This window comes from Cyprinus carpio, chromosome A20 (assembly GCF_018340385.1).
Source record: "Cyprinus carpio isolate SPL01 chromosome A20, ASM1834038v1, whole genome shotgun sequence".
Classification (NCBI taxonomy): domain Eukaryota; kingdom Metazoa; phylum Chordata; class Actinopteri; order Cypriniformes; family Cyprinidae; genus Cyprinus; species Cyprinus carpio.
The window spans coordinates 14,142,742-14,161,289 of record NC_056591.1 but is presented as its reverse complement, the minus strand read 5'-3'; the positions used below and the strand labels follow the sequence as shown (position 1 = coordinate 14,161,289).

Sequence of the window (18,548 nt, the reverse complement as noted above, 5' to 3'; positions counted from 1 at the left end):
GTGAAAGCCAGTGGTGTTCAGTGTCATTTTTGGACCCCACTAACTGTATAAACTGTAAACAATTCCTAATAAATTATATAAAATATATGTATTCCACAGAGAAAAATAAGTCATATGGGTTTAGAATGACACAATGGTGAATAAATAACGTCAGAATTTTGCTTTTTAGGTGAACTGTTCCTTTTAATATTGTACTTAGGAGATGAAAAGAAACAGACAAAGAATGGAAGTACTCCGTATCTCATCTTTATATCAGTAAATGGTGCAAATTTGAAAAGATAGAGGGTCAACAGAGTAAAAGCAGTTTCTGAATGTTTTGCATGAGATAAAATAGACACTTCAAAATGATTCTGAGCCATATTTTCAGCCCGTTAAACAGACCAAACTGAGAGGGGGATCGACACAAAGCCTGTTGTTTCTTTCAAAATAATCACAGAATGAATCATCCATTTAAAATTGTTCCAATTTGTCACTACTGGTCTGCATTAAGACAAAAAAAAGCATTGTTTGTTGTGTGCATTTCAATATTTCCAAAATCATTTCCACTCCAGTCAAATTGCAGAATATTTCAGTTGTTAAACCACATTTCATGTATAATTTCAAACTAGCCACTTGAAATATGATGTTGATGTACCAAAATGAAATTTATTGCCATCAACATAAAACAAATCAGTGCATACTCGCTCCAAATGATGCTGCCCAACAAATGCACCACCAGAAACCCTAGGAGTTTTAATATACTGCAAATATGCCAAAAAATTGTTACAGTTTACTAGCATGCAGACCAGTTGAGAAAGAAAACAACACTACAGGATCTGCACAATAAAGGAATAATACAATGTGTTTGTCAGTCTATGGGTCTTCTGAACACGGACTTTGTCTGTTGAAGGCACATTTTAACACGTCAGGTGCACTGGCGATCATTTCTTTACACTGAAACTCATATCTGTATCACATACAGGGAAAACAGTCAAATCAAGTGCCCTTCTCTTAGAAGCCATAAAAATTAAAACTTACAGCATACATTCAAAGGTAATAAAGAAAAGAAAAAAAAAACAGCCGCCACAATGATGAAAGTGAAACACGCTTCGAGATAGAGCATATGCATATAGATAAATAATGTTTGCTTTTTTCAATGCTTCGAGAACCCCTTTCCTTTCACAGTCGTCGTAGATCTTGCATTGCAGACCAAAGTTAAGCACAATTCATGTGTGCCTTAAAAAGTACAAAGACAATGTTATTTGGTAATTTCAAAAGAACACAGTAACGCATTCCTCTTACAATAAAAAAAAGAATAAATGAATGATTGAAAGGGTGAATAAAAAAAAAAATCATGAAATATGCATGTGATATGCCTAAAAAGACAACAATAAAGATTTGCTAAAGTGCAAACCAGAAGTAACTGATCCCACACATACTGTAAGCAAACACACTCCAAAATACAGCTCGTAATACTGATTTAAATAACAACGAGTCATTTTTTTCTTCTTTTAAAACAGAGAAGCAGACTGCTACACTGATGGAATAAATGTACACAGGAACCATCAGCCAACACTTTCCACCACCTAAAAAAAAAAGCGGTGTGAAGAACAGAGCGCAGGGTGCTTTTCTTTTTGAGGTTCAGTTCGAGGCGTTCTGATCCCTCTCCACAAAGCTCGCACACAATCCTCCGAGTGATGAGTCCCGTCCCGTGCATGAAGCTAAAAGATGGTGGAGAGGAGCTGGCAGATTGGCTCCTCTGCTATGAGGAAACAGTTACAGGATTCAGAGAGCCGTTACGGCTGTAGAATTTAGAGAACGCTTCTTCCAGCACAGTAGTGAGACGTGGCTGATCCCCTGACAGAGCCAGAAGAGAGAAAAAAAAACATTTCAAACAAAGTGGCACCAGGAACTGAAGGAAAAATAAAATAAAAAAACTTCATCCTTAACAGGAAACTAAAAAAGGGTTGCAGCAAAGCTCAACTGAAATCAGATCAAATGGAATTGGAATTATATATAAATCAAACAAATAATGTAAACAAAAGGAACAGCAGCAAAGAAAGTGAATGTAAAAAGCTGAATTAACTATTGTGCAAGGTCAGTTATTAAAGGCAGAAAGAGAAGAAAAGGGAAAAATGCTGGAGTTACACAGATGGTACAGCGGCATTCCTTACAAAAGTGACAAATTAGATGACATTACCAATGAGATGAACTGAGAGAATTCCTTGATTATAGTCAAGAAAGAGCACTGATTCTCATTACGACTTGGGGACTTTAAATGAAGAAAACTGGCTGTGAACAGCAGCAAATAGTTTTAATGGTACTACCTAACAAAAAACCATGGTAGTACAGATGGAAAAGCTGCCGTATAGTGCTATAGTGCCAAGCTCTATTGTGGTATTCTCTGTGAGAGGTCTGGCCCTGGTTTGTGCATTAATGGAGAAAATTTCATGTCGGTTTTTCTGGGTACATCTGATCCATGGACTCTACTCTGTTCTTTCGATTAGCTCACACTGTTTGTCTTTGCTCCTTTCTTACTCTTCCAAGAATCAGCCAAAGCTGATCCAAACATTTCCTCAAGCAACCGAATTATTGATTGGAAACATTTTATTATGAATGCTGGCACTAGTGCTTTGCACATTTGAACCTGGTGACAAATGTTTTTTAAAAAAAAGTCCAGAACATTGCGTGATCTCACCAATCCTAACTAAACACAGTAACCACGACAACAATAAAACTGGGGAAGGGGGGGGGGGGGTCGCTTGATTGACATATCTATTCTCGTACTCCCTTATCTTTAAATCTGTCCTGTGACAGATGAGTTTAGCTCAATTCTATTATTGATCAAAAGTACAGTACAGTATGAAAGTTTCAATTTAGCTTTTTTATTTGAATATAATTTTAAAACGTAATGGTCACATGAAGCTTCAGAAATCATTCTAATATGCTGATTTGGTACTCAAAAAACATTTCTTCTTATTATTACTGTTGAAAACAGTTGTGCACCTTAACGTTATTGTGGTAATATGAAACAGTGATACTTTTTTTTATGAATAGAAAGAAAGGAAAGTAATTTCTTTCAAAAAAGAATGATAGTGTATATTAAAACTTGAGTGAAACATCTTACCTCATTAATGAAGCCAAGCTGGACCAGTTCCACGGCCAACTCTTGTACATTCTCATCTAAAACACACAGAGAACACCATTCTTACGTTTCAGCAATACTCCGTTGTTGCAATAGGTCAAAAAGTGCCATATGTTAACAGGGTTCACTTTTCTATATTTCTCAATTTGATGCACTTTAGAGAATCTGCATGTTTTTGTAACACAATTATTTTAAAATTCACAAATAAGAACAGAAACGAAAACACTAGACCAGAAACATTACGCAGGTACACAAATTCGGTTGAATGCACATGGACATTGTAAATTGCTTATTTTTTCTTAACAGATTCTTGCCTTCATGTGGTGGTACAAACATCTGTGTTGGATTAAACTGGATGTGCATTCAGGTAGCCAGTTATAAACATGTTGACAGTTGAACTAACTCTGCAAGCTCCTTGATTCTGAACAACTTGACTTGAAAGACAAAACCGTCTTTGCTGATGCCCATTATAGCTGCGTCTCGGAGCGGAGAATGCAACACATACTTGTGCTTCATTCTGACACATTACAGAACACAACGGCATGTGAAATCAAGCTGTGTAGCTAGAAGCATTTACATGCTTGTGTAGAGTGTGTTTGGGGCCTGATGAAGTACTCACTTGGTGCCAAATCACAACTCAAGTGTCGGTTCAGTTTATCTTCCAGTTTTAGCAGTAAGGTCAGCTATAAAAAGAGCAGAGAGGAGTTATAAACACAGAATTATCATCTAACTTCACCGTCATTACAGCAATAAACAGGATGAATCCTTACATGATGTTTTGCTCCTTCCTCCACAGGCTCGATGTTGCACTGCATTTGTACAACTAAAGGAGAACAATTATCTTTAACACAAACATGTGTTGCTAAATGACTGCAAATCCTGTTGACTTTGACTGTAACCACCCATCTAGATTTGTCTGAGAGGGAAGCAGCAATACGCCACACAGAGACAGTCTGATCTACAGGGGTCTCCTAAATCAGTCCATTTCTCACCTTCCTGGTCTCCAGCTCTGCAGGCTCAGGCGTAGGTGTTTTGACAGAGGGTGGCACGATAGGGGACTTGACAGACTCTTGCTGAGGCTGCTGTGGGCAGGGCATGCCGAAGGCAGTCAGTGGATAGATCCCATTCCTACATCAGGAGAATGTTGAGATCACATTCAAGCTTGTTTGAACATTGTGACTGCTTATTAGATGATTATTATTTTTTAGCTCACCTCACATCTTCAAGAAACTTGTCAAGCTCCAAAGCAGGAAACTGTGAGAGTCTGATGGGAAAAGAGACAGGATTAAAGAAGCCATTTAGGTGGAATGACAGCTTATTTGAGTCCTAAAACCAAGAAGAAGGCACAAATGAATCACTTGAAGAGACTCACTTTAGTTGGACCTCTTTCCTTTCCAATATGACCTGGTTGGGGTCCATATTCTTGGTAATTTCCTCTAAAGCATTTTCAGGGATCATGTCTAGAAGCCAAAGGGAAAATGGTTTCAATGTGTTTAGTTTCATTGTATTCCATTCATGAAGCTGACATGAAATGAAATGTCTGAATGATAATGAGATTAGCTCATGACTCACGCTGGTGACTGACGATACAGTGTGCAGCCAATAGTTTCAAAAGAGGCACTTCAAACAGAGCTTGATGGAAAAAGCAGCTCTCTCTGGCTGTGGGCCTCTTACTGGGGTCCACCTCCAGACACTTCTGAATAAACTCCTAAAACACACACACAGAGAAACATGACACTTCACATCACAATAACATTATTATGCTGAGAAGTTGATTGGCTCTTATAGGCAGTCACCAGTGGGGGGTGTGGTGAACAAATAACAGTTACCATATTTAACCATAAATTCTTAAAGGGAGGAGAAAAAAAAGAAATATCCAATGTATCTAACTATTAAAAAAAGTGTTTACAGTTTTTTTGGATGGTATTTTTTGGGGGAAATTCCAACCTTTTCAGGTGGCCAGGTGTTGTGTTTTAGTGCTACTATATGCATAATTCTTCATATTTCAGCTATACTGCAACACTCCGAATCTCTGATTGATATTTATGATTATTATTTACATTTATTTGGGAACATGCAACACATCATATACTAGTGTGGGGGAAACCAACTGAATTTACAAATTATTTATTTTATTTGCATTATATTTTATTTTATCAGAAAAGCCTGTTGCAGATATGCATATTCAGATTCCACATGCATCTCATCTTACCAAATTTTTCAATTATTCAATTGTAAATAAAAACATAAAATAACTGTACAACTTACAGTACCATTCAAAGGTTTGAGTCCGTAAGATTTTTTTTTTTTTAATTTTTTTAGAAATGAAAGCTTTTATTCAGGAAGAATGCATTAAATGGATAAAATAAAATAAAATACATTTATGATGTTACAAAAGATTAACTTTTCAAATAAATAGAGTTCTTTTGAACTTTCTATTAATCAAAAATCCTGAAAAGTTTGCAAAAAATATTTCTATAAAATTCTAGAGTTTTCATAAAAACATTAAGCTGCATAACTGTTTTCAAAAACAATAATAATTGTTTCTTGAGTAGCAAATCAGCATATTAGAATGATTTCTAAAGGATCATGTGACACTGAAGACTGTAGTAATGGCTGCTGAAAATTAGTTATTTTACATTTTATAATATTTCACAATATTACTATTTTTAATTTATCTTTGATCAAATAAATGCAGCCTTGCTGAGCATAAGAGACCTATTTCAAAAATCTTACTGGACCCATTTAAACGGTAGTGCATCTTTGAATGCAACAAATGTAAGTCCTGAAAATCTATACTCACTCTCTGCAGTGGGTCCTCCAGAGACTGGATGGCACTATTAATGGCTTCTTGTGATACATATGAGGACTCTCCGTTACTTTGGATTTCCAGAACAGCCATCTAAAACAGTGGGAGAAAAACTGAATCACGGTCTGGTCAGTCTGATACCCTGAAGAATGATCCTCAGCTCAAAACAAACAACACTCACCTCTAAGGCGCACATTCCAAAGGAATAGATGTCCACAGCTGTAGTGACACTGACAACAGCTGAAGTAGATGAGGGAAGAGGACATATTGTACAAGGTAAATTTTACGTAACACACACACACTGAAACAAGACTGTAGAATGTGTTTTAAAACCTAGTTTTACCTCCATACTCTGGAGCAAAGAAGTGCAAACTCTTCTGTTCCTCCCGATATGTTTTCACATGGTTATTAATGGGGTCTGGGGCCACTACAAAACCAAACACAGAAACATCAGCAACAATAATACAATGTGTAACATTTAAACAGTCACACTCAATGTGCTTTAGCCCACCTGAGCCGATTTTGATGAGTCCATTGTGCTGTATGAAAATGGTGTCACAGGTCAGGTTCCCGTGGATAATGGCAGGTTCACATGAATGCAGATAGCTGAAGGAAGAATGGTGAGAAATGTGAGTGTAATAGGAGCTCTCCACAAGACTAATACTGGAACATCAAAACAAAAAGAAATGGACAGCTATAACAGTCACAGAAAACATTCCAGGTGCCAATGAGGAATTTTTTTCAACATTTCCAATTATATCTCCACATTACTGGTAAACATGTATTTGAACACACACAACAACAACAACAACAACAACAAAAAAAACAAAAACAAAGAGAGAAATAGACACACCTTAAGGCAGATAATATCTGAGTGCACCAGCGTTTCCATGCCTAGAAGAGTCCCAGAAAGAGTTAACGGCATCTGAGGAGACAAGTCTGCGTCTGATATTATACTACAGCAGGTTATTTCATTGATCCCAGCTAATACTACACTCAGTGAAACTTAAACATGAGTAATAGTATTACTAATATCCAGGGATGCACCAATCAGAAAAACAGAGCAATGGATGCAACAAAAAATTAAAACACTTAAAAGTATAAAACAACTGAAGCTAACCGATATGACCCACTGCATGTTAAAATAAAGTAAATAATGCATTTGTTTTAATGATGTCCTATATTTGACATTATTAATATTGCTCCAAAAAGCAACTAGCAACTAGTACTCGCTCTCTAAAAAAAATACCACCCTGATCTGGGCCATATTAATAAGCAAAGTCAACCAAGACTAACATTTAGGCAAGTAATTTAAGACAAAATTACTCTACTTTTAAAGAGATATGTATTAGTCTGCAATTCATTATGTTTAAACAGTTCTTTTGTCTGTTTGTCTGAACAGACAAAGAGCAGCAATCTTACCTTTTCATTCATGGTCTTGTGATTCTTCTTTGTCTTCTTTAGAAACTGCTTCAGGCTTCCAGAAGACATGTACTCTGTGATGAAAATAACCTGAAGGCAGTGACCAAAAAAATAAAATAAAGATTAAAAACAAACTCCAACAATTTAACATTTTAAATATTTTTGTTGTTGCGTTTCATACCCTGGCTCTGTTCTCCTTCACATCTGCCCAGTACTTGTGAAACTTTACAATATTCAAATGTTCCAGCTGGATGAGGTTATCAAACACCGCTTTCACTTTTTCCTAAGAAATATAAAAAGAAAAGTAGATTAATTTAACCTCGAGGCAGATGTTTGACAGAAATATGTAACATGACATTTAGATTTTTAGAGGAATAGGATATTATAATAAAATACTGAACTCTTACTTTATTATTTTATTATGCAAGAACAAATTTATTTAAATGATCAAGGAAAAAACTAGTCACATGTGCTTATGGGAAATGCAATCAGCAGCGTAGACAGCAAAGCCTGTCAAAACACAACTTCTAAAACGACTTATTGAATTCCAGGATGAGTGTCTGCCAAACAGAGCGGAGCGCAGTATGTGGACGGGCCAAACAGATGGCTGTCCACGACTCTATGCCAGGCATTAATGAATCAGGTTTGATTAAAAGCGCTTAAAGGCAATAACAGAGTGAAGTATGCAATATTAAAAAGAGCAGAGTGACATTTTTAATATTTCAACACTTAAGAGATAAAACCATAAGACAATGCTTTTCTAACAATACTTTTCATAAGTAGCTGAAAGCTCAGAGAGATAATGCTGTTTCCATAAAGGTTTGGCAGCAAAGAGGTCAGACTACTTTATGTAAGGAGCTTACACCCAAGAAGTGAAGGCAAGCACATTCATTCTGTGAAGCAATCAAACTGTCCTAACACTCATAGTTAAATACTCATTGGTGTTGCTAATTCACAGCTCAACATGCTACTAAGCAAGAACACAGGAAGCAGTACAGTCGAATCTGTGGCTATGGAGATAATAATCAGCGGTGAACTTTCACCTATTATGCTTCCATCACATTTAAATAAATAAAGGTTTAGCAGGATATTTGAAATAAACTGTTTCGTGTATCTAACAGCAAACTCTCAATTCATACATATCAGATCCCTTAAAGTCAACATGAAATCAAAACGGACCCTGCGTGTTCCTTATAAAAGTTTTTTGAAAGAACTCTCACCAAAGCTGGATATTTGATCAAAAACACAGTAGAGCGTGTCATATTGTGAAACATTACAATTTATGTAATCTTCATCTGAAACAACTTTCCATCTCAATGACATTATTTAGGCTATGCAAGCTATTGGATAATGTTAAAACAGATATGAAGGTATGTTTTAGCATACTTCCATTCTGACGCACAAAATTTAAGTCATGCTCCACATTTCTTCCTTGTTGAATATCATTGACGTTTCAGCCATTATTTCAGATAGAAGTCAGTAGACTTCACAACTACCCATATCACTGCAAATCTTTCTCATAGAAACAACAAAGCAGGCACACAGTTAATAGTTCTACCTCTTGTAGTTTGAAGTTCTTTCGTTCAGAAAACATGACCTCATTCCACACCACCTCCACACCTTCCTCCGTGTCCATGGCAAGATAAGCATTGTCGATACCTGGGACGTTGCGCTGGTTAACCTGTCATTCATCAAAAAATGAACACAGCCTTCATTTAGCAGAGGGGAACATTATCGGTGAATAATGGCTTAAATTTTGGTGCATTCTTTACACAAAGCTACTGATAAGACTTGGAATGTACCTCCTCTCTCCGTTTCTGCCAACGTCCACAGGGGCTTTCCTCCAGAATCTCAGATTCATCTTCGCTCTCCTCCTCCTCATCCTCAGTTGCAGGTGGTGCAGGCTGTGTTACTGTGGACACCGGAGGAGACACCGATGAAAGCCCCTGGCCGGTAGGTGGCGAGGCTGTGGACTCAGACTTCATGTCCATAGTGGATGCAGGAGCAGGTGCGGCGCTCTGCTTTCCTTCTTCTGACATCACTGACTGATAACTGACAGGGCCGTCCTGAACAGCCACGGGAAATGAAATCTGGCTGACTCACACCTCAAGGGCAGGAGGCAGAGAGCTGCAAAAGAGTAGAAACAGTAAAATATTGCCTTTAACACATGAGTTACATTGATACAGCTTCAAATATTAATTCAGTCAAGAATTGTTTTTTTTTACAATCAAAATTCAGGGTTTCTGCAACTTTTGACTAATTATTTTCCACGACCTACGGATTTGAAAAAATATATATATTTTGTAGAGACTGCAATTACAAAGACACCTATTATAATATTTATTTAATTTGGGAATTTCTGTTACTTTTTATTGTGTTGTTGATTCTCCTGATTGTCTTCTATGACTGTATATGAGCCTTGAAAATTGATGAAGATGATTGTAAACAAAATACAAGTGAGCCATGTAACTTACATTACACTTTTCAGATTAACTGTTATATGATATTCCATGTAAATTATGGATTTTGAACGTGCCCAAATCTTAAACAAAAGGAAACCAGCAAAACACATTCACTCTGAAACAGCAAACCTCCAAAACTGTACAAGACCGTAACAATTGCTGAGGCATGAGCAGACACGCTGCTTTAGTTATGTTTACGTTACATTGTTTCTCTCTTCTCACAGTCCTGTCCTGAGTTCAACCAAGGCCTCAGTTTATGCTCAAGCATTCAAAACAGACCAGAGCCGACTATCCCACCTCACTGATAAGAAACAAATAACGTTACAACACAACATACTTCTGTCTGTCCTGAGATGAGCTCGCCGGAAGCAGCTAGTCGGCGGCAGTTGTTGGGGACACGGAGGAGGAAAATCCTCAGACGATGAGGAAAAAAGATAAATCCTCAAACAATATGAGTCCGTGTATGGGGTGTAACTGTCGAGGGGAGAGTTTGTAGTCCACAGAAATCCCAGGACCTGAAATGACTGTTCAGTTCCCCCTAGCACTGCAGCTCCGCGGCCTCCGGAGCTTTCGCGATTATTATATCCGAGAAATAGAGTTCCCTGGGCGATATGGTAAATGTTAAATAAAATAAGCAAACTATCAAAACTTACCGGCCATTAAAAGTCAGCTAAAACAGAAAGACAAATATTACAAGCTGTCAGATTTGACGCGTTTAGTCAGATAGCCGCGGATGCTACACTCCCGGATCTTCGCGTTCTTCACTAAAAAACGATTTGATTCTCCCGTAACACTTAACGTAAATACTACGACACGAATAGACTCAAGTTAAATAAACACCGGTATCCCTGAAAAAGTTACAGGTAAATGACGACAGCTCCGAGGGTTGAGGTGCGCTGTTGCTTAGTCCTGTATGAAACTGTTCTGTCGTTTTTGTAGCGAGTGTAGCTCGGGACCAAAGTAACAGCAGCGCCATCTGCTGGATGACGTCATTCAGACACCTTCACAGCTCGTGATTTAACCCCTCGATGACCGAGAGGGAGAAATTAACACATTTATTCGTTCATCCTTTGTATATGAATTCACTAGTCTACACGTATAGAGAGATGATTATATATGATGCATTTATATATTATATGATATATATTATATATGACATGTTTGCCCCATTTACGCTTGCCTTATATAGACATATGATAAGAGTGTACAAAAGAAGATTTTGTCACATTTATTTATTTATTTATTTATTTATTTATTTATTTATTTGCATTTGGCCAAACCACTTGTCTTCTGTAGAGCTGTGGGTTATGTATGTATTTATTTATAATTTATTAACAACTTCTGTAGGGTTGTGATTATTTTTTATGTTTTTTTTTATTGTTTGATTGATCGTTTGCAAAATGACAAGAAGGTTTGTAAAGTAGTAGCAAATGGCAAATTTCTTTAGAAAAAAAGAAACTTAAGATTGGGCTCATAAGGGTAAAGTCTATACTGCCAGTTACTTTTTTTCCATTAAAAAAAAAAAAAAATTTCACACACAAAAATATACAGCATGTGTATTAGGTATAGTAGATGTATTAGAAGTGAATAGAAGTTTTAAGTATACATTAACTTAAAAAAATATCCATGAAGTAGAATTTACTTTTTAACACCTGCATGTACATCTGAAGATTTGTAGAAATATATATTCGGATGCTTTGTGGTATAGTGCTCCAGGGTTTTACTTTTCTAATCTTTGACTGGACCTCTGTAATTTCCATTAACTGCACTTGAAATGTCTGAGGTCACCAGCTGGGAATCATGCCCCTACTAGACAGGCAGAAAGAGAGAACCCCTCACGTCCCTGTAGGAGGCCTATAAATAGAGTTAGCTTCTAAGAGGAGCGGGGAAAAGTTGCAAGCACATGTGATCATGCGTGCATGTATGTTTGAACCTGTGTAGAGCATTTGCCTTAGTGTTTATTTGTTTACATGACCACCAGAATATAAAGGAACTGAGGAGTGAAATAAGGACTAAGAGAAAACTGAGCTACCTCAGATATTGATATACTAAGCCCTGTATTCATTCATCACTTCTTTGACATCTGTCATCAAATAGCAATCGGGCAGAAGAACAGAAGTTCTGACTGAAACCGCTCCACAGACTGTGGGCAGTGGTTTACTGCCCCAGGAAACATTTATTCAGCCAGTTTGAGTCACAACGAGGCTGTTAAAGATGCTAGGCGTCTCAAGGACTTTCAAGAGAAGAAATGTCACCTAATATTAAATTATTATTATTTTATTTTTTTCATTTTACTTTATTTCAAGTAATTTTTTTTTTTGGTCCTAGCATATATCAGCCACACCTTTCAATGCAATTGCAAAAACCTTGTTCACAGGGTAAAGGTAAAGATGGTAAAGACCTTATGATCTGTCTGGTTCATGTGTGAGACCCCTGGGGAGTTGACTGGGCTGCACTAGCCACATCTGAGAAGGACAAGGAGAGACTCCGGCCTACAGAGCAAGGGGAGTTCTGGTTAGTTCACTGCTTTTACAAGACCATCAGGCTTCCAGAAAGTCTCAAACAGTCTATTGCACTTCATTTAATACTCATAAATGGAAGCCAGTCCCTCATTTTGCAATTTTTTCTTCACTCAAGGATGTGCTTTGAAGAGTTTAAGAAAAAAAAAAAAAGTTTAAATATAATTTCACAATAATCCCCACACCACAAATCAAAGCTCTTTGTGTCCATTTTGTCACATATACATACTGGACGAACCCTCAGTTCTGCCTGGTTCTTCTGGAGGCGGACGCCAAAGAAAAGACCTGTACGGTGGTGGTGGCATTAATGCAGAAGAAAAGAGCGCTGCTCAGGTGCTGCCCTTCACAACATTGGCTTCCCCATCTATGAGGTGCGCTCAATTAAACACACCCTCAGTACATAGAACTGTAGCCTACATATGTAATCAACACTCTGTGGTTCCGTGGAACCTTTTGCATGCACAAACTGTTCTTTATAGTGGAAAAAAGGTTCTTCAGATTATGTTCTTCACACTAAAAAAAAGAATTATTAAAAGAACTGTTCACGTAGCATTGGCTGACCTTTATTTTTGGACTAAATGTGCAAAGCTAAATGACCTGTATTTGTTAGCAGTTTAATAACTTACAGTTTTTCAATTAATTACCATGGTGCTGATTTCTCAACCACTGTTTCCTAGTTTCCTAACGAGGTATGACTACATCATGAAGAGACAGCAGTGATGATATCATATGTCAGTGTGACTGCATATAAACAGACATATCTTTGTTGTTTACCAGTATTTCATTAAATTTAAGTCCTTAAATCTGTTCAAACCAAAACTATAAACATTCAACCAACAACGAATAATAATGAACAGCTAGTAAAATAAATAAATAAACATTATGAAATTCTCATCCATATTCAATAAAACCATTTCACTCTAATTATAGTCTATAATAAAACACAAAATAGCACATGTATGTCTTTGTTTTGAAATGTTCTATCTGCTATCCTGATTTTAGATGAAGGGCAATCAACAACAGCTGCCAAAGAACTTCTTCATTTATAATGCTTCTACAGCTTGCTGCAAGTCCTACGTCAACATGTGTGAGGTGACGGAGCGTTTTTGCCTGAAACCGGGCGAGTATGTCAATATTCCATCCACCTTTGATCCAGGAGAGTAAGTTTCTGCTCACAGTCTTCTCTGAGAACAGGAGCACCTCAGAGTGAATCTTAAAGCCACAGCAGAAATGTTGTGTCACCAAGCAACACACTATTTATGAATGAATCTGTGTTTTTAATGGATGGGGGTGAACCAATGATTGAATGGCCTGTTCATAAAGAGAGCCATTTACTTCATTCCTGAATAAATCAGCCGAATCGAAAGAAAGAATGAATGAATGACTTATTCATAAAGTTATTTACTGCAACCTACTGTTAATCATTTCATTAAAAAAAAAAAAAAAAAAACTTATAATAAAAAAATTAAAAATCTGAAAAGAAAAATATTCATAAAAAATAAAACAATATTTCATAAAAAAAATATTCATTTCAATTTCATTTAAAATAATAATAAAAAAAATCTTTCTAAATCTAATTTTTGTAGTATATATTTCATGCTTTTCTCATGTAACACAATAATGACCTAAAATTACACGTTGAATTAAATACTAAAATAATAATAAAACCACTACAAACTCACTCAAAACCCCAATATCAATCTATATAACTACTCCTAAGCTGCCACATTTTCATATTTAAGCTCTTTTTACAGTCAGCTATGTTTCTGAAAGAACCTCTTGACCTGCTAATGCTCCTGCATTTGGCTGACAGCTGCATGTTTTCTGGCATGGTTATATATGCAGAGATTGAGGCGGAGCTTGTGATGAGTCCACACCTGTCTCTGTCTGTCATGTTCTACGGCACCTCATACTTCATCCTGTGCTTGTCTATGAATCACTGTCAAGTAGTTTGGTCTATTGAATACAGTAGATCATTCATTTATAAGTTTTAGTACAACCGAACAAAAGAATTAACACCCAGATTGTTTCTTCTCTTCCTCTTCATAATCGCAAAAGAGAATAAAAAAAGAAGATATTTTTATATCTAATATGGTTCACTTTCTTATACCAACATATGGATGATGTCAAGAAGAAACTCAGCGTAAATATGGAAATGTGATGATGTTCAATCAGTTTCTTTCCTTTCTTGTTTGATATTCTATGTCAGCCCATGTCAGATGATAAAAAAGATGAAAAGATGGAAAAGGAGATCATTGTGATGTTGTTAATTGGCTGCCCTTCTGTATATATGCAGCTCTGTTTTTATTTTCAGTCGTGCTTCAGTAATAACAACCAGCATGTGCACAGCATGAGCTGGTACAGTATGTCAAAACTATAATTCATAATGACACTCCAAATCATAATAATAACCACAAAACTCCCTTGGTGAGATGTAATTTTTATTTGCAACGGCCACAGAAAAGGACAATTTTTAAAACTCTAATCTAAAAACCATTTATAAGCAAAGATTAAAGTGGATTTGCTCTTTATATATATAATTCTCATTACTCATGTTCAGCCATTTGAGGAGGAGGAGACTGAAGAGGAAAAGCAGTTCAGAGCCATCTTTCAGCAGTTAGCTGGAGACGTGAGTTGAAATGGAAATACATGTTTGAATACCATTTTCACTTCACATCATTGTGACACTTTCTGCTTGCAGGACATGCAGATTAACGCCAATGAACTCAGAACTGTCCTTAATAGAGTGTAGACATGTGCCGATATTCGGTAATGCGATACATCGCGGTAATGAATATGCACGGTATTGTTATCGTGGGCACTTCTAAATACCGAGAATAATTATATATTACAAGTTATTCAGAATTTGGAATGCATTTTAAGTATACTTTTCCCATCAAGTGGTCAAAATGCACAACACCGCTGTATGCTGCTTGAAAGATGCATGTGCGCTCTGATGTAAACAAGCACGGATGAGAAGCACATGGAGGAACACGCGAGAGACGCGCTAAATGACAGCACATTCACTCTCTGACAGCAGGTGGCGCTAAACTGCAGAAAATGCAGCCCTTACCCTGGAAACCCCATTATTAAAAGCAGCTGCTACTTTCTAAACATTTAAATAATATAAAATAATATTTATATATCTCCATAAAATTTTTCCATTTTAATATGGACTACAACATGGCCTAGATATTGTTTGAAAGTGTTTTGATTCTCTATTGTCCATTAACACTTTACATTAGGGCTTCATTAGTTAACAAACTGCCAATGAGAAATTCTTCTGAACATTCATCTTAGGTATTCCAGTATTTAATAACACATTGTTAAATTCGAAAGTTGCAACTTTGCTATTAAATGAGCTAACATAAGCTAAGACTTGAATTTTTTAACAAAGATTAATAACTTCTCTACCAAATGTAGCTATTGCTCATTGTGAATGTTAATGCATTAACTAAGGTTAACTAATGAGGTCTTATTGTAAAGTGGTACCTATGGGTCTTTATACTTCTTTTGCACTTTAATCGGTGTAAAACTTTTATTTTAAATATATTTTTTGTATTGCTTTATTGTATTCAAATGTTTAGTTATTTTTGTTATAAAAAAAAAGTTATTTAACCTGTTATACTGTATTATGACCACTTTTTTTAAAACTTAATTTCAATACCGTAATAATATCGCATACCGTGACAAAACATTATCAATTAATCGCAACAGGAAAATTTGATACCGGCATATCCCTAATAGAGTGGTTGCCAAACGTGAGTAAAATCTTATTGCCTGCTAGTGATTCTCTTTTGTATGTCTTTGTCTGTAGGGTTTTGGTTATCTATCCATTCCATGTGATTAGTGCTTCATACATCTCTGTGCTATTGACAATAGCATAGAGACAACAGCAGCTTTCTGTTGGTCAGTGCGAATTCACATCACAGCGAATTCACATGACCAACTTTAACCTGTTGGGAAATCTGCATGGGGAAAACTTTTGCCTTCAAATGAAATTCATAATCGCATAGATACTTTTGAAATTATTGGATACTGACCTCGAAAATTCACTGAACAATGGTTAATGTGACTGCACCTTAACATTTCTAAAGCAAAGAAACAAGAGCCACTAGATGCTCAGTGGTAGTATGAAAAAAGACTGAAATCTGGCAACCAAAAAAAATGGGTTTGTAAATGGTTGCCTACTAAAAATTTAGGTAAGAACATGGAAGAAAATCATTTACTCAGCCTAAACCAGCAAATGAATAAACAAACTATGATATGCCCAAAATCACTCCCATAATAATGCACTATTTGAAGTAACAGGCATTTATAATGGTCCAAAAATATAGTGGACATTGAGTGCACTCATTTAATCCTATAATGCTGGTTGACCCCCAGTGTATATTTGTATATGTAATGTAATATGTATTTGTAATGTATATTGGGTGTCTATATATTTGAAACATTTGAATGGACTGATAAAAGGTAGCAGAAAAAGTATTTTTGTTGAAGTACAATGTCGTTTTGACCATAATAATGTACCAAATCTAACTCGTATAAATATTACAGTAGTACAGAAAAATACTATACAGTACATACATTTATAGGTGAAGTTGAAAACTGTGATGCCAAACAACTTCCCTGTGCAAAGGATCATGGGGACCCGAAGTGTCCATCAGCTGTACCCTTCGAAATCCTTCATTCCGAAGGGCCCTTTGAAGTGGCCAGTTTTGAGCACTTCAGTTTGGAATGACCCTTCAATATGACGGCCATGATTGTTTTCACTCTAAAGGGCCCATTTGGAACGCACCGCTACACATCCCTCTCCCATCTTCCTCTCTGTAGATTGAAATTACTTTTTTCAAGCATGTGAATGGTGCCCCTTGTTGCCTGGATAATTTGTCACAAATAGTTTTGTTATTTCAAGTTCAAAATTTGTCACATGCACAATTAAACAGCTGTACAAAGGCTCAGCAATGTAACTTAACCACGACACATTAGACTGATGGAACAGGCCACCTAAACCTGCAAGAGTTTAAACACTTATGGAACAAGATTAAAAAAAAGTGGAAGGTATGCCACTGTTTTCGCCTTTATAAAGCATGTCCAGTCATGTTCTTTTGTAATACACTATTACAACAAATGATAAAGCCAAAGTCATACGGTTTCTCTGTACAATATTTTCAGCTGGTGTTCACACGTTTTGACACAGACAAATCAGTACACAAACTCATGGAGCTGGATTTCGACAGCTTACTGGGCTGAGCCCTGAGATATTTCTCTGTCCCTCAGGTTGTCAACTCAACAACCAGCTGTATGTTATTATTTGCATGCGATATACCAACAAACCCATGGAGCTGGATTTTGACAGCTACATTATCTGCTTAGTGGGACTTGAGGGAATGTTCAGTAAATGTGATGGTCTTTTCTGTTCACATTTACGTATTTAGCAGACGCTTTTATCCAAAGCGACATACAGTGCATTCAGGCTATACATTTCTTACCAGTATGTGTGTTCCCTGGGAACTGAACCTACAACCTTTTGCGCTGCTAACGCAATGCTCTACCACTGAGCCACAGATTTTAAGATGTGAGTTTGTAGCGATGAGATACTTGTAGTAAAAGAGATTCTTTTACAGGGACATTCAGAGCCTTTTAAAAGGATGGAGATGGCATGATCAAGCTCAATATTTTTGAGCAGCATCTTTTTTTCCTTAATTTGTTTATTGGATATTAACAGAATAAAGATTTTCAAGCAGCATAAATTTTAATCATATTTGCATTATTATTTGTACATATTTGGTCATATTTGTACCGATGACTGATATTTACACTAACAAGTTCCTGCTTTCTACACTATATACACACAGTGGCTTCAACTGACCATGTATGCCTAAAGACACAACCTGGTGGATAGTCAGCGGTCTTTTCCCGTTTTCAACCTGCATTAAGTGGAATAAAAATCTGGATCTGAATCAATACACCACTGTGGCTTCTTTCTTCGGCAATGGCTGGTCTAGAACAAACCGGATTGATTATGATTGACTGAATGGACCATGATGCTCATTTACTTCTTGTAAAATGCTTATTTGGTCAACTATCCCTTTAAGGTGACAGAATGTTGTCATATTAAATGTCATGCCAAAAATGACAATCATTTGAACCCATCCTTGAAAAATGTGTGTGCTACTGTGCAACTGTAAATAATTCAACTAAATAACGTG

At 36.5% G+C, this 18,548-nt stretch overlaps 1 protein-coding gene across 4 annotated transcripts; it reads right to left on the bottom strand.

The window, feature by feature from the left end:
* Positions 1 to 707: 707 nt before the first annotated feature.
* On the bottom strand, positions 708 to 10,775 carry LOC109051410 (nuclear receptor-binding protein). 4 transcript variants are annotated; one of them, XM_042777711.1, is made up of 18 exons: positions 10,512 to 10,775; positions 10,155 to 10,419; positions 9,158 to 9,482; positions 8,914 to 9,036; positions 7,537 to 7,638; positions 7,356 to 7,445; positions 6,787 to 6,827; positions 6,277 to 6,539; positions 6,115 to 6,173; positions 5,928 to 6,026; positions 4,697 to 4,832; positions 4,497 to 4,584; positions 4,338 to 4,388; positions 4,117 to 4,252; positions 3,895 to 3,948; positions 3,744 to 3,807; positions 3,107 to 3,162; positions 708 to 1,837 (listed from the first exon to the last, which is right to left on the bottom strand). In XM_042777711.1, the coding sequence occupies exons 3-18, from the start codon at positions 9,392 to 9,394 to the stop codon at positions 1,742 to 1,744; spliced, it is 1,695 nt and encodes a 564-aa protein (XP_042633645.1). In that variant the 5' UTR covers positions 9,395 to 9,482; positions 10,155 to 10,419; positions 10,512 to 10,775; the 3' UTR covers positions 708 to 1,741. The 4 variants fall into 4 exon arrangements, with proteins under 4 accessions (XP_042633645.1, XP_042633647.1, XP_042633644.1 ...); XM_042777713.1 differs by having other exon boundaries at positions 6,277 to 6,360; positions 6,445 to 6,539; positions 10,155 to 10,771; XM_042777710.1 differs by having other exon boundaries at positions 10,155 to 10,775.
* Between the last annotated feature and the right edge of the window lie 7,773 nt (positions 10,776 to 18,548).